The 27,803-nt window shown below is 38.4% G+C and overlaps 1 protein-coding gene across 2 annotated transcripts in view; it reads right to left on the bottom strand.

Moving 5' to 3' along the window:
- RYR3 (ryanodine receptor 3) overlaps positions 1–27,803 on the bottom strand; it is a 580,370-nt gene that overhangs the window by 290,639 nt on the left and 261,928 nt on the right. For both annotated transcript variants that reach the window (XM_055363234.2, XM_055363233.2), the window contains exons 13-16: positions 16,837–17,005; positions 15,333–15,468; positions 12,494–12,589; positions 10,657–10,775 (exon numbers count right to left, since the gene is read on the bottom strand). In XM_055363234.2, the coding sequence (XP_055219209.2) occupies positions 10,657–10,775; positions 12,494–12,589; positions 15,333–15,468; positions 16,837–17,005 (520 nt within the window). The remainder of the gene's footprint in view (positions 1–10,656; positions 10,776–12,493; positions 12,590–15,332; positions 15,469–16,836; positions 17,006–27,803) is intronic.

The following is a 27,803-nucleotide window of genomic DNA, read 5'->3' as shown; positions in this document are numbered from 1 at the left end:
TTTACCATTGAAAGTAATGGCAAACTGCAATTACTTTTGCACCAATCTAATAGTTAACAATAATATATTATATGGTTTCAAATAGGAGGATATTGACTATTCCCCACACAAAGAAATGATAAATGTTTGAGATGGTGGACATGCTAATTACCCTGATCTGATTACCATGTATTATATGTATCACAACATCACTATGTACCCCATGAACATGTACAAGTATTATTCATCTACTTAAAATAAATAAATAAAAAGAAGTCAGAAATCCCCCCAAAAAAAAGAAAAAAAAAAAGAGCAATATTGAGTTGGTCAGATCAAATCTCTTTTCAGTGTCTCAGTTATAATTTTGCAACGGCAGTTTTATAACTTTAAATAATGACTGTCACAGTTTTCGTGAATAATCTAGGTAAACAAAACAATTAGGTAAATGTAATGGCACAAATATTTGTAGACAAACTGGTCATAATTTAGAATATAAAGCTATATTAAATCAAATAATAGATATTTCACTATTTGGGTATTTTCCAATAAATACATATTGTAGGAAAACATTATTGTTAAAGAAAAAAAAAGTGTGTCCTTAAAAAAAAGTGAACAAGTTTTGTCTAATTCAAAACTTAAAGGTTATGTATACAACAAGGTGAAAGGAACCAGGAATAAAAAAGACATAAAGAAAGTTATAAAAATAAAGAGGCTTTTTTTTTTTTGAGGTGAAAAACTTAAAGAGAAATAATTTTATATAAGAAAGAATCTTGTATGGTAAATTTAGTCCTAAAATAAAATCACTGATTTTTCAAAAAGGAGGGATGTTCAGAATAAATCACAAAGTCCAACCCTGTCATGAGCAGTCAGTATAAGTCACAATAAGAGGATTTACACTTTAAAAAAAATTCACACAATCAAGTTGTCATATGAAGTTTTGGTTTGCTTAGGGAAAAAAACTGAGATAAATTTTTTTTTAAATTAAGGTTATTACATTATTACATCCATGTATCTTCCTGTATGTGCTTTTAAAGTTATTGTAACACTGAGTTACAGGGCTCTAACTCCTGGGTCTAAAAAGGACACCAAGTCCTGCTAAATCTTAAACACTGATAGCAATTAAAGGCTCATCTTCAGGCCCGATAGAAGATGTCAATCAAAATAAACTGCATTCCTGAGACACACGGCAAGAAATTAAAGCTATTCAACTCCTCAAGGCCCAGGGACTGTCTCCAAACAGGTGGGTGTGTAAGATTATAAGATTGTAAGGTGGGCCAATTTTGAAAGATAAAATAAGTGCAGTTCCTCTATAAACTAATTATTAATGTCAAAGGCAAACTGATGCAAAACCAGTATATGGACCCCTGTGTCAGATTAACAAGGTTTTCTTGAAGCATTAACCAACTTCTTAATAAAGATTATAAAGGTTATAAAAGGCTTACGGAAGTTATATTTTATAATCAAGATTAAATTTTATAAATTGTTTACAAAAGTTTGAAAGCAAACGTAATTGACTTCATGCTGTTTCTATTAGGGCTTCCTTGTTTAGAAAATTAAGTCTTCTCTCTCAAAGAATGAAGGTTTTCACTTTTTGAAATGCTTGAATTATCACTTAAATAAATGACTTTACAATGACCTGTAATCCTATTTTGTAGTATCAAGTGTTTTAAACCTTTTATATTTGACAGACTTTCCAAAATCAAATTATAAATTATGTCTTTTTCTAACCTAATCTTTAAAGACATTAGGTTCCCTAAAGTCCAAAAATGACATAACTTAGCTTATTTGGTATAAAAATTATACAGGAAGCATTGTCAAATATGAAATGGTATTTGGTTTCTTTGGGATATATTTGTATAAATGTGTTATTGGTGTGTATTCCAAAATTATGGGAAACTCCTGTAATTCTGATGTACCTTAGTGTACATTATCAGTAATAATCATAATTGTCATTTTAAAATTATTGCGTGCCACAGAGGTAACAAATTTCCTTGTCAATTGTTTCTTTTAACTCTGGCTGCCTTAAAACTTTTTTCATCCACAAAAAGCTGTCTTGTTTTATCTTGTTTGAAACTTTCTCTAAAAGGTGGGTTTATAATCAGCTGTAGGACTCTAACAGGTGCACTTAAATGCAGGTTTTCTGATAACTTTGGAAATTGTGACATTGGAATAAAGGAAAAAACTTTCAGAACTCTCATGCAGAGCTGAAATGTTCATGGCTATCAAACATAACAGGAGTTAACTGAATTAACTGAAGCAACAAAAAACTGAAGTAATCTTTTTGACTTTTTGCTTCAAATGTTGCTGATACTTTGTTTTGTTTTACAGAGTTAAGAAAACCTTTAAGCTATTTACGGCTTTTAACAATTGAGTAAAGAACACTCCTGTGAACAAAATTTGGAGCGTATTTGTTTCTCTCTACCTAACTTCTCCAGAATTTGGAAACTATTTGTGAGTAGTCTCAATTCATGGCAATAGAGTTATTTGCATAAGTACAATAAGAATCAGTTTTCTTTTGTAATAGGGCACAGTTGGATACACTGGTTATTTTACCAAGGCTTTGACTGGAATGGTGTGCTTTCCTTTAAGGAATCAAACTTGACTTATGGAGCCAATAAAGCCCTTGGAACAAATGGCCTCATATTTTGTGTACACAGTCCATGTATAGGGTTTCTGAGGTAAGTAAAGAATGTCACTTTCTGACACGTGCAGAAGCCCCAGGTTTATCTTGGACCCTCCAGAGGAGAGGAAATTCACCCAACTCATAGGTATTTGATGGTACAAATTCATGGCTGGGCTCAGCTTTAAGAAGTTGTATCTGAGATTCCTGCTATGGAACAAAGTTCCATCAAAGCCCATTTAAAAGCCTATGTAAAAACTAATTACCCTTGCTGCACTGTATACAAATAATTAGGCCAAGTATAATAAAGCAAACCAGTCCTACCATGATTTGTCTTCAGTGAAAATGGGAAACTGCAGAGAGAAAAATTATGTTTCAAGTAGACCTGTTGTTAGATTCTGGTCTGCCTAGTATCTTTTTCAATTTTTATTATTTTCTACAGTTTGGGACTGAATTCTAATTTTTCCTAGTTAAAAGTCTTCGAAATAATGTTTTCAAATTTTTTCCCTTCTTTTTTACATTTTTCCTAATTTGGAGTCACTGAAAACTAAGTTGTGCTTTCTTAAAACCCTGTGTACCGAAGCCAGACAACTTAAATAAACTTCAGAAGAAAATAACAGCAACCTGTTTACGTACATAAGCCACTTTCATACCTGCCTACTAATGTATGGACTTCAGAGTAATGTGGCCTATATGGATTTTTCCAGGATTGTTCTTTTGTTCATTGTTTTTTTCTCTCCCTTCCTCCCCACTGTTTTCTGTTCACAGGATATGGGACTTCACAACCTCCTAAAAATTAGCTTTTGGGACCTACCCATCTAGGAATAAACCCTTCTAGCTATGAGAGATCAGATGAAACCTGAGACCAGAGACTCTTCTCTTGTAAAACGCTTTCTCCAAAAGATTAAAAAAACAGAAAAGTGGGGAAATGTGAAAGGAAAATGTCTTTAGCCCTCACAGTCACTAAGGAAAACTCAAGCTGGGAACTGCTTAGGGCAAACCTGCCTCCCATTCTAGTCAAAGTCACTCCTCCGCTCACTGAGATAAATGCATATCTGATTGCCTCCTTTGGAGACGCTAATCACAAACTCAGAAGAATGTAACCATTTGTGTATCACCTATCTGTGACCTGGAAGCTCCCTCTCAGCTTCCCGTCTTCCTGCCTTTGCTTCAAGTTGTCCCACCTTTCCAGACTGAACCATTGTACTTCATCCATATACTGATTGATGTCTCACGTCTCATGTCTCCCTAAATGTCTAAAACCAAGCTGTGCCCGGACCACCTTCAGCACATGTCGTCAGGACTTCCTGAGGCTCTGTCACGGGCACGTCCTCAACGTTGGCAAAATAAACTTTCTAAATTAACTAAGACCTGTCTCAGATTTTCTGGGTTCACAGGTTCTTTGAAAAGAAAAGGGAGTGCAGATAAGTCTAATCCACCATGGGGGGCATGCAGACATTGCAACTAGAGGCCATCTGTGCTTTCTGACTGACAGGGGGTATCTTGGTGACCGCTGGAATACCTGGCTGGAGAGGCAGGTATTGCTGAGGATTCACCAGACTCCATTTTCTTCTCCTTCTGAACATACAAAGGCTTTATTTCCCACCCTTCACTTGCAGGTATAGGGGACTAAATTCTGGCCAGTCGGAAGTGGGTGGCCCCCAGGAGTGGGCCCCACCATCCTTACCTTCCTTCCACTGGATACAGATATCCAACAAGGGATTCCAAAGCCCAAAGATCTCCCTATTTCAAGTGTGATCCCCAGAAGAGCAGCACTGGTACCATCTAGTTCATCAGCAATAGTGCTACCATTCTAGAAATACAGATGCTTAGCCCCAGTCCCACTCCGAAATTACTGAATCAGAGCCCTCATGTTAACATGATCCTCAGGAGACTTGTAAACACCTTATTGTCTGTGATGCTCTACCCTTAGGGGATGGTGAAGCCAATAACCACACTCAGTCAAGCCCTCCCACTGGCCTTGGAGAGTCATATGAGAAAAAATAAATTTGGACTACGCTAAGCCACTGACAATACGGGGTTGTGTGTCATAGGAGTTAGGCCTCCCTAATCAATGGCCCATTTGTGGGGTTCATTTGTTTCTGGTTTTCGTTCTCATCACTGATACCACATTTCATTAGAGAGCCTCTCATTTTGCTTTTTATCTCTATTACTGTCTATCCCAAACACAAGCTTATATGGGAATTATACTTTGAAGATAAATACCTACGGAAACACTGTTTGGCTGCTGCATTTTTGTCACAGCTTTCATCTGTAAAAGCAGTCTGATTAAACAAATGCTAATTATATTTTTTCTGAGATTTTTATGTCAAGTCCTATATTTGAGAAATGGCTGCTATTCAGCCCCTCCAGGCTAAACCCTGATTCCTGATTTATACTGAGAATCAATGATATTACTATTTTATCATATATTTTTCTCAAAGGTAGACCCAAATCCTTGCAAAACAAAGAAGATAATAAAAAATATTTATCTATGGCAACTTTGAGCAGGTTTGGAGTAAGGCAGCTTCAGGGGCAAGTAGAAAATGCACACTTTATTTATATTAGCAGAATCTTACTCTGGAAAAACTACAGTGACTGTTAGAATTTTTATCAGTTATTCTTTTTACCAAATAACACAATCAGTGCTACTAACATAGTGTGTTATTAGTTCAAGGTGAGACAGGAGTAGATTCTGGCTCACTCATTTGTTCCTTTTATTCATTTATTAAACCTTCAACAAACATGTATGAATGCTTGCCATGTACAACATCTTAGCTTGGCGCTATGAGGATTACAAAGACAGTCCCTACCACAAAGGAACTTACAGATGTAAGAGAAATAGATGTGAAAAAATAACTATAATAGAAGGCAGATTGGAACAATTATTACAGCAGAGAACAAATCATAAGAAGAGAGGAGACCAATTCCAACTGGAATCAGAAAAAGATTCATGGAGGAAGTGGCGTTTGAACGAAGTTTTAAAGAGCAGACAAGAATTTTTTATTGATTTTTTAATTGACCAGAGAAGAATTTTGATGAGTCCTGGAAAAGTAGGAAGTGAGGAGCTGTTGAAGGATCCACAAGAGTGAAATCATTGAGAGGTCAAAGGGTAAAGTGCATTCAGAAAATATGGAGTGGGCACTGCAACACACACCTGTCTTTTTCACTCCAAAGACTGTGTTCTTCCCCTATAACTTTTTGACCTCAAATCTGATCATGCTTTTGATGAGTGGCAGTTATTTCCATGAAAGGGACAAAGCTAACAACTTAAATATTTTAGCAAAGAAGTAAAGGTATAATAATTGCCACCATTATATGTAGTCTCAATTCTAAGCAAATGATTGGAAGTGGCAAGGTACAGAAAGAATTTTTACATCTCAAACCTATGAGATGTAAAATTATATTTAAAGGAAAAATGTCATATCCTGAAGGCTACCTTCATGAACCCATAGGAGCTCTCCAATTCCAGTCTGCGAAACACTAACTTATTATATGAAAATGCCTTCGAGGCAATCCCATTTACAACAGCTGCCAAAAAAACAAAACCCTATGAAAATATTTAACCGAGGAGGTGAAAGACCTCTAAAAAAAATTACGAAACACTGATGAAAGAAATTGCAGATGACACAAAATGGAAAAACATCCCATGCTCATGGATCAGAAGAATGAATATCTTTGAAATGACCATATTGCCCAAAGAAATCTATAGATTCAATACAATCCCTATCAAAATACCAGTGTCATTCACAGAATTAGAAAAAACAATCCTAAAATTCATATGTAACCAAAAAAGAACCTGAGTAGCCCAGACAATCCTGAGCAAAAATAACAAAGCTGGAGGCATCACATTACTTTCAGGCCTCTGAGCCCAAGCTAAGCCAACGTATCCCCTGAGACCTGCACGTATATGTCCAGATGGCCTGAAGCAAGTGAAGAATCACAAAAGAAGTGAAAATGGCCGGTTCCCGCCTTAACTGATGACATTCCACCATTGTGATTTGTTCCTGCCCCACCTTAACTGAGAGATTAACCTTGTGAAATTCCTTCTCCTAGCTCACCCCCACGGAGCACCTTGTGACCCCCGCCCCTGCCCACAAGAGAACAACCCCCTTTGACTGTAATTTTCCACTACCTTCCCAAATCCTATAAAATGGCCCCACCCCGATCTCTCTTCACTGACTCTCTTTTCGAACTTAGCCTACCTGCACCCAGGTGAAATCAACAGCCTTGTTGCTCACACAAAGCCTGTTTGGTGGTCTCTTCACACGGACACACATGACACAATTACTTGACCTCAAATTATACTACAAGGCTATAGTAAGCAAAATAGCATGGTACTGGTATAAAAATAGACACATGGATCAATGGAACAGAATAGAGAACTTAGAAATAAAGCCACATAGCTATAGCCAACTGATCTCTGACAAAGTCAACAAGAACATACACCATGGAAAGGACACCCTTTTCAACAAACAGTGCTGGCAACTTTGGATTGCCATATGCAGAAGAATGAAAATGGGATCCCTCTCTTTCACTATATACAAAAATCAACTCAAGATATAATTAAAGACCTAAGTGTAAGACCTGAAACTATGAAAATCCTAGAAGTAAATCTAGGGAAAATTCTTCTGGACATTGGTCTAGGCAAAGAATTTATGACTAAGACGTCAGAAGCACAGGCAACAAAAACAAAAAATAGATAAATGGGACTTAATTAAATTAAAAAGCTCTGCAAAGCAAAATAAATAATCAATAGAGTGAACAGAAAACCTATAGAATAGGAGAAAATATCTGCCAACTATGCATCCAACAAAGGACTAATACCCAGAATTTACAGGGAACTCAAACAACTCAACAACAACAAAAAACAAATAATCCCATTAAAAAGTGAGCAAAGGACATGGACATTTTTCAAACGAAGACACACAAATGGCCAACAAGCATATGAAAAAATGCTCAGCGTCACTAATCATCAGCGAAGTGCAAACTAGAACCACTATGAGATGTCATCTTAACACTAGTCAGGATGGCCATTATTGAAAAGATTAAAACATAATAAATGTTGGTGAGGATACAGAGAAAAGGGAACGCTTATACACGTTGGTAGGAATGTAAATTAGTACAACCCCTATGGAAAACAGTATGGAGATTTCTCAAAGAACTAAAAGTAGATCTACCATTTTTGATCCAGCAATCCCACTACTGGGTATCTACCCAAAGGAAAATAAATTGCTATATCAAAAAGATATCTGCATTTGTATGTTTATCACAGCCCTATTCACAATAGCAAAGACATGGAAAGAACGTACATATCCATCAATGGAAGATTAGAAAATGTGGTTTATATACACACACACACAACGGAATACTGTTCAGTCATAAAAAAAGAATGAAATCAGATTTTTGCAGCAACATAGATGGAACTGGAAGCTATAATTTTAAGTGAAATAATTCAAATACAGAATGTCAAATACTGCATATTCTCACTTATAAGTGGGAGCTAAATAATGTGGAGATGTGGACATAGAGAGTGGAGTGATGGGTGTTGGCAACTTGGAAGTGTGGGAGGGGGTAAATGATGAGAAATTGCTTAATGAGTACAATGTACATTATTTGGGTTGGGGTTACAATAAAAACCCAGACATCAGCACTACACAATATATCCAGGTAACAAAATTGCACTTGTACCCCTTATTTTTTTTATAAATAAAAAAAGCAAAGGAAATGCTTTCTAGGGTGAATTTTTCACTGCAAAAGTTTTGTATTTAGATAATTATAAAAATAAAATCACAAAATTAAATATATTCTCACAGAACATTTGGATTCTAAAGAATATGTTCACAGGCTGCAGCTTGAGAAACACTGGAAAGAATATTCAACTTCTGCTCCTAGTCTGTCATTAATTAGCTGTGTGGCTCCTGGGAAACTGCTTAACGTCTAAGGACCCAGGCCCCGGCCTTCTTTCTGCCACTGTCATGTACAAATAATAATGATGCTATGTCAGAAGGTCATAACGAGACCTGAATAAGATACACATGAACACTGACAGCAATAACTGGCATTTGTTAAGTGCAAAATAAATGCTGGTTATCATTACTGTTGTTGCTCTTGTGGGAAGACTTCTGAGGTCCCTTGTGGCTTTAAAATTCTGCATATTTTGAGTCATTGTCTTCACCGAAAACTAAGTGGATTAGTCAGAGACTCCTGAAATTCTAGGACTGGAGACAACAATGCAGCCTGGAGAGAAAAACATGACCTTGGCATTTTCCAAGCAAAGATGAAGTGTTGCAATGGAAGTCTGGCCTCCACTCAGCACATTCTTTGCAAAATGACCACAAATACATTAGTGATGGTTTGAACCTGTTTTTTCTCTTTGAAAATGAAAGCTATCCAATGGAATAGTACCTAAGGAAGGATCTGAATTCATGATAAACCTTTACCCAAAAATCTATCCAAAGATGGAAAAGGAACGTCTTTGAAAAGACTCTTATGTACCAAGATCACATTGCTTCAACTTTTACATTACCAGAATTTCTCTAACAATGTCTTGGTTCTAGAAGATTAAAGGCTACTCTGATAACATATCAGATCAGGCATTGATTTCTAGCAAAATACTTCAGCTTGGTGGGCCTCAGTTTTCTCAACTGTGGAATAGGTAGAATAGTAATCAACTTGCCACCAAGTGACATGCATCAAATGCTTTGTGGCTTTTGGCTGAAAGAAGCCACAACAAAGTTGGTTATTTATTAAGTACACTATGTGTTCTAATAATAAAGAAACCTCTGGGGCAATGAAACAAGAGCAGCTTTCCTGTCAAAAGGCTTCTCTGACATTTGCACATAGCCGGTGGCTCCTAGCACACGTTGCTCAGGTGCCTATTATTCTCATTACACTTCGCAGACAGGAAGGAACATGTTAGAACACAGAGAATCTGGACTGAAGCTGAAGCTTCATGTTTGCCTTTGATTTACTGCATTTGGAAAAGCGATTTTAGATCCCACATATTTCTTTTTATTATTTGTCAAACAATTTCCCACATGCTAAGGACCACGGCTTTCTGCTGCCCAAGGCTGATGCATGTCATACAGTCTATGCTGCCGAGTCTCAATCTCCCGGACACACTGAGCTGTCTCAAATACGCAGTCCCCCGAGATGATGACAAGCAGAGACTGCCAGTGACGAAGCCTACTTCTCTCCACTCTGTAGAAGCACAGCTGCAGTCCCCCATGTCCCATCATGCCATCTGCTCTGAAATACACCTCCTGAGCCGTTGAATATCGCGTCTGGCCACTAATTAGCATGATAGTTCCCCGTGTGTGCAGATGTTGAAGGGTCAGGAAAAAAACTCCCCATATTTTAGTAGACTTTCCCCACAGATCACTGTGTCTTAGAGATATAACTTCATAAAAACAGAGATGTTAGAACTATAAGAGATCTCAAAAAAATGATATAGCATTCCACTTAGTGAGATGCCCTTGTCTCCATTTTACAGATGACATAACTGAGGCCCCAACTCATATAGCTGCTTTGTATAAAAGGGAAGGGCCAGTGGCTTCAGTTCTGCTTGCACACGCACAGATTCATTTACTTCATTTGGTTTCACTCATAGTAAATCTGATTTTGTTTAATAACAAACCACGTTGCTAAGACTTTCTACACTGTTTTAAATCTGATTTCTTCATACCTTTTCTATACAGCTTGTTATAAGCTGTTTCACTACGAAGTTCCTGGATCCTAGGGTGGAAGCCAGTCCCATACGGTTGGCCATGTGCAGACAGGGCCTACTGAGTGTCCCACAGTGAGCTGGTGTTAAGGGTTAATGATAATGAGCAGCGATTGGGGAGCTGTTGGAAACCCACGGCACCATCCAAAGTCCAGTGTGGCTGCCCAGCTTGGAGAGTGCTTGTATGCAGGGAAAGTCTTTTTCCAGTTTCCCAAGATTTTTATCAAAGTCAAGAAAGACTAATCAACATGCTCTCAGTAAAACACAATGGTCATGAACATTGGGGAGGGAAACACCAGGCAAAGTCAATCACCGTTCTTTCCACACCTACCTTGTGATTCCGCCCGTGCTTATCCAACAGGGAGATGATGGACTTGATGTGGCCCTCTGCTATCAGATTTAAGGCTTCTGGGCTTTCAGTTAAGATGCAGTGCAAAACTTCCAAGATACCTACATGAATGCCACAAACATCAAATTTGGACATTAAATGCCCTGCAGAAGTGACCACAATTTAGAAACCTGAGTATGAACAGTCCTTCCTGAGGGGACAGGATATCATCAATTCTTTGAATCTATCAAATCTTTCCAGCCAGAAAAAAAATGGATCATTTCCGGTAGACTTCAGAGCCCCCTGGGGGCCAACCAGTCTGTAATTTACTGGTGATTTTAATTCAGCACAAACCCTATCTCCCACTTCCTGGACAAAGACATGATCTTTGTATGTCAAAATACAGAGAAGCAGCTATAAAATAAAATTTTTCATTTGATCAAACCACATAATACTTCATTTAAAAATAGATATAAGAGAAGACGTCCAGTTTACTATAAATTCTAAAGGTCATTCAAGTAATTTGGAAAATATTCTGAGTTTCTCCCAAATAAGAATTTTTCTAGGAACTACCCTAGAAATTATTTTTATTTTAGGTCTACTCATGTATCAAACAAATTGTAAGCTCACACAATAAAGTCTATTTGGCTTTTCCCCCTTTTTTTTTGGCACACTGGATAGGTTACATAAGTGAAGGCTTAAGAAAAACTAGTGCCTCTGCAGCCTGGCACATACACGGTAATATCATGATTGAAATTCAAGGGAAGTAGCTGGCTAATAGCTTAATTAGTTTTATTAGGAAAATTTCTTTTGATTCTGTTTTTTTCTCAATGTTTTCATAAGTTAGCCTGAAATGTAATCTAGCCCATGAGACCGGGGCACTGAAGAAAAGAGAGGCTTAGGAAGACGTGTGTAGGTGGATGATCCTTGGGGGAACCTCTCTTGGCCGGTCTGTTAAAGCACCTGTCATTTCTATGCTGTGAGAAAAGCATCAAAACCCTTCAGCTTCCCCATGAGGGGCCTATACCTGCCATGTTTACTCATCTCGGAGGAAGCAACCTGCTAAGCCCTGCAGCATGGTCACTTCCCAATGATGACCACACTCTTGGCTCAGATTCTCCGTAAGTCATGAGGGAGGACTACAGATACGATGTGAAGGGTGAGTCAGGGGAGAGAGGGTGAGTGGGGATCATTTTTCCTCTCATCCCTGTCATTCTTCACTCCCGCTTTTAGACTGTAAGAAATAGTTTGGGCAACATTGAAAAGGGTTTAAAAACCAGGGAATATCACACTCTAGGGACTGTTGTGGGGTGGAGGGAGGGGGGAGGGATAGCATTGGGAGATATACCTAATGCTAGATAATGAGTTAGTGGGTGCAGCGCACCAGCATGGCACATGTATACATATGTAACTAACCTGCACAATGTGCACATGTACCCTAAAACTTAAAGTATAATAATAATAATTTAAAAAAAATTCCGTGGTAATCAAAAAAAAAAAAAAATAATAATGGGAGTTAGAAGGAGACCAGGATCACTGGGTGGGTGAGGTGGGGGGTGGTGATTAATGGACCCAAGGATTAAAAATGAAGGCACGGAATAACAATGAAGGCACAGAGTAAAAAATTTAAAAAGGAAGGATTGTTGAAGTCTGGGTTAGAGTTGTTAAGTAAAGTCGTACAGGTGCCAGGAAGCTTGAAGACTATTTCTTTTTAATTTTGAAGTATGATTTGAGGATTGTTTGCAATCCATTGGAAAAGATTCAACTTTGTTTTCTTTTTTTACAGAAAGAAAAAAAAACCCTTCATCTTTTCTAGTTATAGTTTCCTGTCAATTCTCACCTGAGGAAGATTCTAGTCTGTCCAATTTACTGATGAGCCAATCAAGGTTATTGGAGAATTGAGCGCAATTGTTTCTGTTTCCGCGAATGAGAGCAGCTGCAAACAAGGAGATATTTGATCATAGAGGTTAAAGGATATAATGATGGGCATGAGAACTTGGAAAGCTGTCGAATACTTCACTTGCTTAGCGAGTAAAAGGAACTGAATGCCAATCTCACCCTATCTAGCCCTTTGACACAATTCTTTCTTTTTTTTCTTTTTTTAAGTGACAGTCTCACCCAGTCACCCAGGCTGGAGTGTAGTGGCTCATTGCAGCCTCAAACTCCTGGGCTTAAGTGATCCTCTTGCCTCAGCCTCCAGAGTAGCTGAGACTACAGGCATGCACCACCATGCCTAGCTAATTTTTAAGTTGTTTGTTTGTTTGTTTGTTTGTTTTTTGAGATGGAGTTTTCACTCTTGTTGCCCAGGCTGGAGTACAGTGGTGCAATCTCGGCTCACTGCAACCTCCACCTCCTGGGTTCAAGTGATTCTCCTGCCTCAGCCTCCCAAGTAGCTGGGATTACAGGCATGCACCACCACACCCAGTTAATTTTTGTATTTTTAGTAGAGACAGGGCTTCACCATGTTGGCCAGGCTGGTCTCGAACTCCTGACCTCAAGTGATCCACCTGCCTCAGCCTCCCAAAGTGCTGGGATTACAGGAGCGAGCTACCATGCCTGGCGTAAATATTTTTTATTGAGATGGGGTCTCACTATGTTGCCCAGGCTGGTCTTGAACTCTTGGCGTCAATTGAACCTCCTCACCTCAGCCTCCCAAACTGGTGGAATTACAGGTGTGAACCACCACACCCAACCTCTTTCTATACTTAGAAAAATAAAAATCTAGTATTGACTCACTTTACAAGTATTTCCAGAGAGTCTGCTATGTACCAAACACCTGCCCAGTTGTTCAGACTAGAGCAATGAGAAAGGGAGGGAGATTCCCTGCCTTCATCAAGTAGGCAATGGAGACAATAAATGCATAGAGTAATGAAATTACTTCAGATAGTGATAAGCAAGAATATTGGCTTGGTCACTGACTTAAGAACTCAACTTCTTGCAATGTTTTCTTAAATTTAGCTACAGATTTATTATTCTTCAGCGCTAAAGGAAGGCATCCCAGTGAACATAGCTGGAAAGGTTGGCTATACACTAATGGATGAATAATAGCAACATGTAACTATAAAATATCTAAAATATATCCCTATTTGACGGTGGTTCTTGAGTCATGGTCCCTGGATCAGCATCACCTAAGAATTTGTTAAAAACGCAAATTCTCAGGCCTCATCCAGCTTTACTGATTTAGAAACTCTGGGGGTGGGCCTCGGCATCTGTATTGTAACCAGCTCTCCAGCTGATCCTGATGTCTGTTCCTACTTGAAAGCCACTGGCAGATGATACTGCAGAGAGAGGGAGAAAATATGCTGTCATTTGAGTTTTACCAATCTACACCAAATAACCTTCTCTCCACAGGGCAAAAAGAGTAGACGCAAATCTGGAGCAAGTCCATGTAAATTGATTCGCCCCCAAGTAGCTTGCCCTTCACACGATAGGTTTGAATTGGAATTTGACTGAGGCTGATACACGGCAAATTTAGGATAAAGAAAGGCCTCCTCTAGGGCCTCAGCTTTGTATCTTCAGTCAGTAAAGGACACAATTCAAGTCTGAGCTCCTAACCTCCTTTTCAGATCAGCTGCAGCAAGGAAGTTAAGCGTAAGAGTCCTGGAGTTAGACTGCTGGGTCTCAAGCCATAGCTCCATCAGTTACTAGATGTGTAACCTTGGGTTATGAGCATCTATGTACATCAGTTTCTTCATCAGTGAAATGACAATAATAGTAACTGACCCTTAAAGTGTTGCTCTGGAGTTCAAAAGCGATATTTCACCGCTCACAAAGAGACCAATAATTGTTAGGTATTATTGTTAAAATCATGCCTACTGGGTCAATACAAAACACTAGAGTTTGAAGACACTTTACGGGGTCATACAGTGGCAATTGATCAGTACTGTGGTAATCCAATCAGCCTCAACCCTAAGCTGGGGAATAGGTCCGGACTGATTTCTCTGGGCTCCCTTCTGGCCTAGTGAACTTTCTATGATAGATTTCCTCTCAGTGGGACACACACTTCAGAGCAAAGCCCTAAAGTACTAGCTTATCACAGTGTCTGAGCAACTCCTGGTGGCCGCCTTCTTGCACAGGCTCATACTGTCTTCTCTCTGCCTCCTGCCCATAGGCGGGTGGCCTAGGCCTACTGGATGGAACCTGTTGTAGCAGGCATCAGAACTTCACTACACACTCCATACTGTGAGAAGATAAGCTTGTTGCTGGAATATTCTTACTTCCCACCTTTTTCTTTTCACCAAAATGAAATAAATTACAGGCCAAAGCAGTGAGAATCATGACTAACAGGTGGACAAGTGAGAGGGCACAGATTTAAAAGAATAACAATTCTTAAAGTGCAGGTGGTATCTTTGCAGAAGTTTAAAACTGGAAGACATCATAAATGTGTTCTAGTCTCGTTTCCTCATGAAAGGTAAGGAATAGAGGTTGAGGGAGTGTAGGTGTCTGTCAAAGAGTTTCCCAGGTAGTTACAGGGAAACTGATCATCATCTGCTTCCACTGGCTGCTACTAGTTAACAGAATGAACAGCTGGGTTAAAATTGAATGGTTAACAAAAGACTTCTAAGGAATGAGGCAGTCCAAGTATCACAGGGTTAATGGCAAGTTAAAGACAATCTTGGGATTGCACGTGGAAATCCCATGGAAATCATCCCAGGAGAAGGCACTGTATGTGTACTTACCCAGCAATTTGTAGAGGAGGTTCAGAATTTCTTTCCAGGCCATGCCACTCTCTTCCCTTACAATCCCTGCAAAGTGTGCTACGCTATTGTAGATATTTAAGCGGTCAATGCAATTTAAGACAAGGGCCAACATTCCCTGAGAAGGAGAGTGGAGGAAAATGTAAACATTTCTGATTAAGAAAGCACAATCCCTTTTGCTCTTTCCCCTCCTGTATCATTCACCTTTTAAAGCTGAAAATGCCAATATGCAAATAGACCTTCATGGTGCCAGTTGGGTTTTGTTTTTTTTCCCTCCTAAAAACAAAATATGTATTTTTATGCCTGAGAGACCTAAATAGCATCCATTTGGAGAGTGAGTCAGCAGCCTCTTCTGACGGGTTGCCCCCACGTGCTTAACTCAATCCAAGGACATACTTAGGAAGAGGGAGGGTGAATGAGTTTCACAAAAACCTGCTTTCAGTCTGGTGTGAAGTGGTTCTGACTCACCCAGAAACAGCTCTGGATATAGTACCTATTTTTCTCTTAAATATCAGGTAAGTTCAAGTTCCATTCAGATGCACAAAACAGCCATGCTTGCTTCCTACCTCCCCACCCCCCCCGCCCCCCGCAAAAAAAGGGGATTTAGAGACAATAACACTACAAGAGGATCTTCCACCACTTTTCTAGCTAATTTGAAATACTATGCCACCCAGTAAAAATCTGTGCTAGCTGTTCTTAGCGCATGGGAGGGAGATGGTAAATGGAATTTCAGTAGCCTTTAAGTCATAGAGAATGCCCCTGAGGCCAAAGTCTGGTTAGATCAGAAGACTGAGCTGGGATGGTTTACATCCCACACCACTAACTTTGGAAACGCCCAAGGGACAAGCCCTGTGCCCAGGCATGGCAGGCCCAGAAGTACAACCATGGCCTATTGGCACTAAATCATCACATCTCTGAGTCTGGAAAAGGCTTGTGGCTTGTCTGTGGTCACACACAGCTGGAGATGGAACCAGAATGAGGTCCTGGGTCTCTCTCTTAAGCCCCTAGCTGATATTTTCCTCATGGCCAGGCCCCACTCCCAGTGACTCAGATGCTCAATTCTGACATAAGACAGCATCTTCTGTATCTTTTAAACCAGCTTCTCAGGTATTCTTAATGTGGTAGAATCCAGGCATCTGTATTTTTCAAACAGGTTTCCCAGGTAATTCTAACGTTTCCCAAAACTTGGGAATCACAGCCAATGTCATGCTGTCACAGCTGAAATTTACTGAAAATGTATATTTGATACACATGTGGCACTGAAGCTTTAAAATGTAATCTGGTTTGAACGTGCCAGCCATTGCTAATGTAACCAGGTTTGGTGGACAGGGAAGGTTGGCTTCCAATTTCCCAGCTTCCAAATCTCTCTTGTCCTCTGGCTCTCTCATAAACACGTGCACGCAGAAAGACAAAGCTAAGTTGTAGTCACAGGGATATTCTAGCTCTGGACACTAAGTGAATTTCAACTTTTCATTTTTCGACTTACCTCTTCCTTGAAAAGATTTTGTCTGTTTTTGAGTGAGCGGAGCTTGTTCTGCTTGTCTTCATGTCGCATCTCCTCCTCTGGGGGCTGGAAGTAGGCGATCAAGTCCTGTAGGGTCTGCAGGACTTCTTCTATAGGCAGGGTGATGGGGGCAGCTGTGCGATTGTTTCCGCTAAAAACCATGAGATTGACATGGTTTAGGCACCAGCCAGCAGCAGGGCCCTGATGAACACCCACTGGGTCCTGCTCCTAACAGCCCCCCAGGGTGCACCATGATTTGCTTCCTTGGGCGGCCACTGTACCAGCAGCTACAAAATGAAGTTTCCCAGATAACAGAGCAACAGAAGGAAATATTCACATTCAAGTTTAAAGCTATTTTCATAAACAAAGGGAAGTGACTCCTTTTAGCACATTTATTTTCAAGCAACTTATAACTCATCCTGTTAATATTATTGTAATATTTCAGCACATAGTGTCAATGGGTATTCACTGAATGTCTAACCATGATTTCCCTGTAATCTAAAGAGGTAATTTCAACTGTAATTTTGACAGTGACTCTTCTATCTATAGCAGATGCTTCCCCTTCCATTTACCCCTGGTTGTCTGTCACACATTTTTTTTTAAATAAAAACATTTAGAAAAAATAAACTTCTTAACCCATGATTCTTTTAAACAATCACACCTTCTTGGCATTGATTAATCATAAGGCTGGAAGGATTTCTATCACTGGGTTTCTGCCTCTATCTCCATGTTAGTTTTGTCTCTCCTCTTGCACCCCCTCCACGTCTCTATGTGTCTTCTGAGATCTCTGCATGTGTTTTTCTCATCACGTTTCTCTGTGTACATGCCTGCTTTCCTTCACTCCATTTGTTGATGGTTCCTTTACTTTCTGTATCTGTGGTCCTTTCATCTGACTTTCCTCTCCCTGTGTTCCCTCTCTGAATATCACCCTCCTTTCTCAGTGTCCCCTATCTCTCAAACATCCTTCTTCTCTGCCTTGAGGTCTGTCCCTCTTTGTTTCTTGGTGTTCCCCAACCCCATGTTACCTGCCCTTCCATCTCTCTCTCCCTGTTGTGTTCCTCCTATTCCGCAAGTTTCTCTGTCTCTTTTTCTGTTTTAATCTCTGCCTATTTTTTGTAATTAAACCCCTTCAACACAGAGAGAATACAAAGCACCACAGATAACAAAATGACCCTTCATTTCCCCATCTCCTTGAGGAGTACACCTGGGAGCCTCTCAGAGGGCAAAGGCTATGAAGAGGAAGGGGAAATGGACCTATCTCTTGTGGGTTTGCATCATAAGGCCCTGAGTGATTGAGAATTGGCTCAATGTGCAAGTAACATCACGAGGAGTTGTTTTTTTTTTTTTTTTTTTTTTTATTCTAAGTTCTGGGATACATGTGCAGGATGTGCAGGTTTGTTACACAGACGTGTGCCATGGTGGTTTGCTGCACCTAACAACCCCTGACCCAAGTATTAGGCCCGGCATGCATTAGCTATTTTTCCTGATGCTCTACCTCCTCCTACCCCCTACCCCTCGACAGGCCATAGTGTGTGTTGTTCCCCTCCCTGTGTCCATGTGTTCTCATTGTTCAGGTCCCACTTATAACTGAGAACATGTGGTGCTTTGTTTTCTGTTCCTGAATTAGTTTGCTGAGGATAATCGCTTCCAGCTCCATCCATGTCCCTGCTAAGGACACAATCTCATTCCTTTTTACGGGTGCATAGTATTCCATGGTGTATATGTTCCACATTTTCTTGATCCGGTCTATCACTGATGGGCATTTGGGTTGATTCTATGTCTTTGCTATTGTGCCTAGAGCTTCAGTGAACATATGTGCACCTGTATCTTTATAACAGAATGATTTATATTCCTTTGGGTATATACCTAGTAATGGGATTGCTGGGTCAAACGGTATTTCTGGCTCTAGGTATTTGAGGAATTGCTACACTGTATTCCATAATGGTTGAACTAATTTACATTCCTACCAATAGTTTAAAAGCATTCCTATTTCTCCACAGCCTCGCCAGCATCTGTTGTTTGACTTTTTAATATTTGCCACTCTGATTAGCATGAGATGGTATGTCATTGTGGTTTTGACTTGCATTTCTCTAGTGATCAGTGATGTTGAGCTTTTCTTCCTATGTTTGTTGGCCACATAAATGTCTTCTTTTGAGAATTGTCTGTTTATACCCTTTGCTCACTTTTTAATGAGTTTTTTTTTCTTGTAAATTTAAGTTCCTTGTAGATTATGGATATTAGACTTTTGTCAGATGGAGAGATTGCAAAAATTTTCTCCCATTCTGTAGGTTGTCTGTTCACTCTGATGATAGTTTCTTTGGCTGTGCAGAAGCTCTTTAGTTTAATTGGATCCCATTTGTCAATTTTTGCATTTGTTGCATTTGCTTTTGACGTTTTTATAATGAAATCTTTGCTTATGCCTATGTCCTGAATGGTATTGCCTACATTTTCTTCTAGGGTTTTTATAGTTTTGGGTCTTACATTGAAGTCTTTAATCCATCTTGAGTTAATTTTTGTATAAGGTGTAAGGAAGGGGTCCAGTTTCAATTTTCTGCATATGGCTAGCCAGTTCTCCCAGCATCATTTATTAAATAGGGAATCACTTCCCCATTGCTTGTTTTTGTCAGGTTTGTCAAAGATCAGATGGTTGTAGATGTGCAGTCTTATTTCTGAGTTCTCTATTCTCTTCTATTGGTCTATGTGTTTTTGTATCAGTATCATGCTGTTTTGGTTACTGTAGCCTTATAACATAGTTTGAAGTTGGGTAGTGTGATGCCTCTGTCTTTATTCTTTTTGCTCAGGATTGTCTTGGTTATATGGGTTCTTTTTTGGTTCCACATGAATTTTAAAGTAGTTTTTTCTAATTCTGTGAAGAATGTCAATGGTAGTTTAATGGGAATAGCATTGAATCTATTAACTACTTTGGGCAGCATGGCCATTTTCATGATATTGATTCTTCCTATCCATGAGCATGGAGTGTTTTCCATTTGTTTCGGTCATCTCTAATTTCTTTGAGGAGTGTTTTTTAGTTCTCCTTGAAGAAGTCCTTCACTTCCCTTGTTAGCTGTATTCCTAGGTATTTTATTCTCTTTGTAGCAAGTATTAATGGGAATTCATTCATGATTTGGCTCTCCGCTTGCCGCTGTTGGTGTTTAGGAATGCTCATGATTTTTGCACATTGATTTTGTATCCTGAGACTTTGCTGAAGTTGCTTATCAGCTTAAGAAGCTTTTGGATTGAGATGATGGGTTTTCTAGATACAGGATCATGTCAACTGCAAACAGAGACAGTTTGACTTCCTCTCTTCCTGTGTGAATACCCTTTCTTTCTTTCTCTTGCCTGATTGACCTGGCCTGAACTTCCAACACTATGTTAAACAGGAGCTGTGAGAAAGGACATCCTTGTCTTGTGCTGGTTTTCAAGGGGGAATGCTTCCAGCTTTTGCTCATTCAGTATGATATTGGCTGTGGGTTTGTCATAAATGGCTTTTATTATTTTGAGGTATGTCCCATCAATACCTAGTTTATTGAGTTTTAACTGTGAAGAAATGTTGAATTTTATCAAAGACCTTTTCTTTGTCTATGAAGATAATCATGTGATTTTTGTCTTTAGTTCTGTTTATGTGATGAATTGTGTTTATTGATTTGCATATGTTGAACCAGCCTTGCATCTCAGGGATGAAGCCAACTTGATCATGCTGGATAAGCTTTTTGATGTGCTGCTGGATTTGGTTTGCCAATATTTTATAGAGATTTTCACATTGATGTTCATCAGGGATATTGGCCTGAAGTTTTCTCTTTTTGTTCATCTCTGCCAGGTTTTGGTAGCAGGATGATTCTAGCCTCATGAAATGAGTTCGGGAGGAGTCTCTCCTTTTCAATTGTTTGAAACAGTTTCAGAAGAAATGGTACCAGCTCCTCTTTGTATCTGGTAGAATTCTGGTAGAATTCAGCTGTTAAGTCCATCCTGTCCTGGGCTTTTCTGGTTGGTAGGCTATTTATTACTGCCTCAATTTCAGAACTCATCATTGGTCTATTCAGGAATTCAATTTCTTCCTGGTTCAGTCTTGGGAGGGTGTATATGTCCAGGAATTTATCCATTCTTTCTCAATTTTCTAGTTTATTTGCATACAGGTGTTTATCATATTCTCTGATGGTTGTTTGAATTTCTCTGGGGTCAATGCTAATATCCCCTTTATCATTTTTTATTGTGTCTATTTGATTCTTCTCTTTTCATTAGTCTAGCTAGCAGTCTATTTTATTATTATTTTTTTAAAAACCAGCTCCTGTTATTTGTTGATGCTCTGAAGGGCTTTCTGTGTCTCTATCTCCTTTACTTCTGCCCTGATCTTGGTTATTTCTTGTCTTTTGCTAGCTTTTGGGTTTGTTTGCTCTTGGTTCTCCAGTTCTTTTAGTTGTGATGTTAGGATGTCAATTTGAGATCTTTCTAGCTTTTTGAGGTGGGCATTTAGTGCTATAAACTTCCCTCTTAATACTACTTTAGCTGCATCCCAGAGATTCTGGTACATTGTCTCTTTGTTCTTATTGGTTTCAAAGAACTTCTTGATTTCTGCCTTAATTTCATTATTTACCCAGGAGTCATTCAGGAGCAGGTTGTTCACTTCCCATGTAGTTGCGTGATTTTGAGCGAGTTTCTTGAGTTCTAATTTGATTTTGCTGTGGTCTGAGACTGTTATGATTTCAATTCTTTTGCATTTGCTGAGAAGTGTTTTACTTGCAATTATGTGATTGATTTTAGAGTAAGTGTCATGTGGCGCTGAGAAGAATGTATATTCTGTTGTTTTTGCGTGGAGAGTTAGGTAGACATTTATCAGGTCCACTTGATCCAGAACTGATACTGAGGTCCTGAATATCTTTGTTAATTTTCTGTCTCAATGATCTAATATTGACAGTGGGGAGTTAAAGTCTCCCACTATTATTGTGTGGGAGTCTAAGTCTCTTTGCAGGTCTCTAAGAACTTGTTTTATAAATCTGGGTGCCCCTGTATTAGGTACACATATATTTAGGATAGTTAGCTCTTCTTGTTGAATTGAACTCTTTATTATTATGTAATGCCCTTCTTTGTCTTTTTTGATCTTAGTTCGTTTAAAGTCTGTCTTGTCAGAAACTAAGATTGTAACCCCTGCTTTTTTCCACTTTGCATTTGCTTGGTAAATTTTCCTCGGGCCTTTATTTCAAGCTTATGCGTGTCTTTGCATGTGAGATGGGTCTCTTGAATACAGCACATGAATGGGTCTTGACTACTGACCCAGCTTGCCATTCTGTGTCTTTTAATTGGAGCATTTAGCACGGCTTCTTCTTGATGGCCAATTTCTAATGAGCTCTCCTAGGCATTTACAGTATATTTGCTTATTCACCAACTGCTAAATATTAATCTGCATACATGCTAAGGGAAGATTTTCATCTGGGCCGAAAGACTCAAAAAGTTCTGAAAGCAATCAAGCTGTGAGGTGATCATTCCAATTTTGTATTAAAAATGCCAAGTGCATGCAATGGGGAAGGAATAATGGGGGACTGTAAGCTTATTATAGGCAGGGAGGCACATCAGTGTGTATTCAACTCCTAGCAGTGCCTGGCACATTGTAAGTTCTCAGTTAGTGTTTGCAAATGACTACCTGGGATATTATTACACACAAAAATAGTGGGGAAGAGAATGCCATGAGTACATGAGATGAAGGCTTGGCAGTATGAAACTCAATTTGATAGAACTTCCCACTTCTGAATTCAGTGAAGGAATGAATACATTTTCCTCAATATTTTGGTCCAGTTCCAGGGCTTACTTTTTGCTTTTTGTTTTAAAAACACTTTCATTTTACTAGAAACACTGAGAGTGGTCAAGAATAATTCTTTACATGATAGGAAAAGATGACAGCAAGAGGTTTATAGACATTTTTGTAGCTCGCTGAGGCAGCAAATGCACCACACAGGGAGTTGGAAATCTCAGGTCTCAGCCTTGCCACTGCCATTATCAGTGTGATATTTGGGTTGCTGCTAAGCCTCTTATGCTTCCATGTAGCACCTGGAAAATAGGAAAGGTGCACTCTTCGATTGCCAGGGTACTTCAGGTCTAATTTTCTGTCTGTTGGGTTCTCACTGCTGGACTACTTCATCTTGCCCCTTGAAGAAACATGAATATTACAGTCCTCCACTAGACTAAGGCAGATTCATTCTGTCCTCAAAAAATAAGACCTATCACATGCTTGGCATGGGGAGCAATGGTGAAAACAGACATTACTTCTGGAAAGCATCATGGCATTCATATTCTACTCTAGAAGAACCTCAGAGAGTAAAGCCCAATGTATAGAGATACGTCAGAGCCTCAACTCAGAAATAACTACAATTAGCACCTATCCCTTCCCACCTTCTTCAACTCCCTATAGCCTGTCCCACTATATTCTTAGACCTTTGCCAATGAATTCTTTTATTAAATTCAAGTGAGGTCCCAGGTGATTCTGAATATTTATCATAACATAATGATTTATTTGTTGTCTCTCTTCTAAGGTTAAACTTAGAGGACAGCTGACAGTATCTTTTCCTCAGCAGAGTTTTTCAGACTCCTTAATCGATCACACTGTTCATTCTACTGGACAGTTCCCAGCAACTCTACAGAGGATGATGAGATAGCATGATGAAATTTTAACCTTTTCGTCATTTTTCTTTCTTGTTCCTTCCCTATTCCGTTAGCCTTAATGTGCTCCCAGAAGGCCACCCCTCCTCCCGTTTTCCGTGTGCACACAGCATACAAAGTTGGTTTCTCAAAAGAGATGGGAAAGAAGAATCTACTTCCAAAATGTTTTTTTCTCCTTCACTTCCTAGCTATCACAAAATCCAAATGCTATAACTTTTACAGCCCACACCCCCTCAGCACTGATATTTTTTCATTAGTCCTTTTTTTTCTAAAATATCCTGCGCCTGGAAGAATCAAGAATTTCCCTCTTGAGGGTGGGACTTAATAGCTGAATAAAGAGCTCAGTAAATCTTTTCTCACACAAAATAATAATAAAATTGGGCAAAATCATTCAAAATACCAATCTCTGGACTCTGGAAATTGACTAAAGGCATACAAAAAATCAAGTATTTATTTTATCTTATTTTTATTTTTTATTTTTTATTTTTTGAGACGGAATTTTGCTGTTGTTGCCCAGGTTGGAGTGCAACGGCACGATCTTGGCTCACTGCAACCTCCACCTCTTGGGTTCAGGCGATTCTCATGACTTAGCCTCCTGAGTAGCTGGCATTACAGGCATGCGCCACTATGCCCGGATATTTTTGTATTTTTAGTAAAGACGGGGTTTCTCCATGTTGGTCAGGCTGGTCTCGAACCCCCGACCTCAGGTGATTCGCCCACCTCAGCCTCCCAAAGTGCTGGGATTACAGGCGTGAGCCACTGTGCCCAGCCCAGTATATATATGTGTGAGTGTGTGAGTGTGTGTGTGTGTGTGTGTGTGTGTGTGTGTGTTTGTATATATATATAGTTTTTTTTTTTTTTAATTTAATGAGCCTTAGGAAGAACAGTTGGAGTCTATGGTGTTTCAGCCTGTTGATGCTTCCATCTCCCTCCCCCCACCGCCTCATGGCAAAACAGCTCTAACAGGGCAGAGTAGGCAGTGGGCAAGGCCACACACATGCTCGGGAAAAACTGGAGAGGACCCTAGCTATCTATTCATTCCCGCACGAGCAGAAAACAAAATCCAGGATAGAACTCTAAACTGCCTGGACCTCGAACTGTCATTCAGCCCCCACACACAGGTCCATCAGCAAATAGTCACAGGCTTGTCTTGTAAGAAATACTAAGGGAAGTCCTTCAGGCTGAAAGAAAATGACACCAAACAGTAACTAGAATCCATGCAAAGAAATAAAGAACACTGGTAAAGGTAACTATGCAGGTAAATACCAGAAACAATATAAAAACATGTATCTTTCTTTTATGTTCCTGTAATTGATTCAAAAAACAACTTCATAAAGTTATTATAGAACTGCGTTGCTGAGCTTATAACTTATGAAGATGTAATATATGTGGCAATATTATCACAAAGGAGTAGGCAAAGAATGGAAAAATGTTAATGCAAAGTTGCTTTGTTAAGTTAGTATTAATTTGAAGTGGATTATTTCAAGTTAAATATATATTAAGTTCCCTAGAGCAACCACTAAGAGAATAACTCCTCAAAAAAGTATTTTTAAAAACCCAAATTAATGAAAATGTTACACTAGAGAATATCTATTTAACACAAAAAAAGGTAGTAAGGGAGGAACAGAGGACCAAAAAATAACAAAAGAAACATGAGAAATAAATAGCAAAGTGGCAGACATAAATCTAGTTATCTAAATAATTACATTAGATATAAATGGATTAAGCATACCAATGAAAGGGAGAGATTGTCAGACTATTTTGAAAAATCAAATATATGTTGTCTACAAGGGACACACTTTATATTCAAGGACACAAATAGGTTAAAAGTACAAAGATTGAAGACAATATGCCATACAAACAAAAAACATAATCTGCACATTGAAGACACCTGGAATGGCTCTATGAAGTAGACTTAAGACAAAACTGTTCATAGAGAAAACAGAAAAATAGTTTAAAATTACAAAAGGGCAAATTTATCAGAAATATATATCTATTATAAACATATAAGCACCTAACAACAGAAACCAAAATATGTGAAGCAAAAACTGATGGAATTGAAGTAGAAGATGACAATTCAACAGTAACAGAAACATCAATACCCGATTCTCCACCAGTTAATGTAATAAACCATATTAACAAAGGACAAAACTATATGATCATATCGATAGACCAAGAAAAAGCATTTGAAAAAATATAATGCTCATTCAAGATAAAAGCTCTCAACAAACTAGGAATAGAAGGGAACTTCCTCGACTTGATAAACGGTATCTACAAAAACCCTACAGTCAATATCGCACTTAATGGTGAAAAATTGGTGTTTCCCACCCTGTCCCCACCCCCACCTTAGATCAGGAACAAGACAAGAATGTCTGTTCACATCACTTTTATTCCACATTGTAGTGGATGTTCCAGCCAGTGCAATAATGCAAGAAAAATAAATAAAGGGCATCCCTATTGGAAAGAAAAAAATAAAGCTCTTTTTATTCACAGATGACATAATCCTGTATGTAAAAAGTTCTAAAGAATCCACCTGCTCCCCAAAAAGCCCACTGAACTAATAAATAATTTCAATTAGGTCAATGACATAAGATCAATATTTTTAAAACTTAATTTCTATATGCCAGAAAATAATCTGAAATGAAATCAAAAAAATAATTATATTTGTAGTAGCACCAAAAAGAATCAAATACGTAGGAATACATTTCATAAAAGTGCAAGACTTATATAATAAAAACCACAATATCTTCCCGAAAATAATAAAAGAATAAATAGACATTTTATGTTTGAAGATTGGAAGACTTAATGAGGATAACAGTCCTCCAAAACTGATCTCTAGATTCAATTTAATACCCATCAAAATTCCAGCAGAATTTTTTTTGGACAAAAATTAATAAACGCACTCAAAAATTTACATGGGAATACAAAGGACCCAGAAGCACCAAAATAATTTTGCAAAGAAGTAAATAATTGGAGCATTCACTGTACATGATTTCAATACTTACTATAAAGGTACATTAATTAAGACAGTGTTATTTTGGAATAATGACAGGCATATAGATCAATGGAACAGAACTAAGCGCCCAGAAAGAACTCTTATATTTATGATTACTTGGCTTTTGACAAAGGTGCCAAGGTAACTTGATGGGGAAATATTGTCTTTCCAGAAAACTGTGTAGGGGAAAATCTGATATCCATATGGCCACACGCAAAAATATTAATTTAAACCTTTACCTCATACTATGCACAGAAATAGACTCAAAATAGATCACGGACCTAAATGTAAACGCTAAAATTTTGAAACTTTTAGAAAAACACAGAGGAGAAAATCATGATGATTTTGAGTAAGGTAAAGAGTTCTTAGATATGACACCAAAAGCAGAATCCATAAATATGTTAAACTGAACTTAATCAAAAATTAAAACGTTTGTGCCACAAAAGACACCATTTAAAAAAAATGAGAAAAGCCAAAGACCAAGAGAAAATATTTGCAAATCATAAATATGGCAAAAAATTTGTAATCAGAAGATACAAAGAACTCTCAAATTTTAAGACAAATGACCCAACTTAAAAAGGCAAAATACTTAATTACATTTTACCAAAGAAGATACATGAATGGCTAATAAGCAGATGATAAAATATCCAGTATCATTATTCATTCTGGAAATTCAAACTGAAACCACCATGATAATACTACTTCATATCTACTAGTATGGCTACAATCAAAAAGTCAGATAGTAACAAATGTAGGAAAAGATGTAACAAAACAGAAACTTCAGACATTTCTAAGAGAAATGTAAAATGGTACATCCACTTTGGAAAACAGATTTTCAGTTTCTTAAAAAGTGAAACATACCCAATTGAATAAACAAAACATGGTATTTATATAGAATGGAATATTATTCAACCTCAAAAAGGAATGAAATGTTACATGTTACAACATGGACAAACCTTGAAGATATTTTGCTAAGTGAGATAAGCCAGACACAAAAGGACAAATATTGTGTGCTTCCACTTATATGAGGTACTGAGAATAAACTCATAGAAGCAGAGAGTAAGTAGAAGTTATAAGGGGCTGAGGGACAGGAGAATAGGGAGTTCTTGTTTAATAAATACAGAGTTTCAGCTTGGGTGATAAAAACATGTGGAGATGGATAGTAGTGATGACACTAAACCTAAAAATGGCTAAAATGATAAGTTTTATGTGATACATATTTTACCACAATAAAAATACAACAAAAAGTTATACAAATTTATATGTGACTCAGCAATTTCACTCCTAAGTATTTACCCAAGAGAAA

The sequence above is a fragment of the Gorilla gorilla genome, chromosome 16 (assembly GCF_029281585.2).
Source record: "Gorilla gorilla gorilla isolate KB3781 chromosome 16, NHGRI_mGorGor1-v2.1_pri, whole genome shotgun sequence".
NCBI classification, from domain to species: Eukaryota; Metazoa; Chordata; class Mammalia; order Primates; family Hominidae; genus Gorilla; species Gorilla gorilla.
This window is presented reverse-complemented; position numbering and strand designations above follow the sequence as displayed.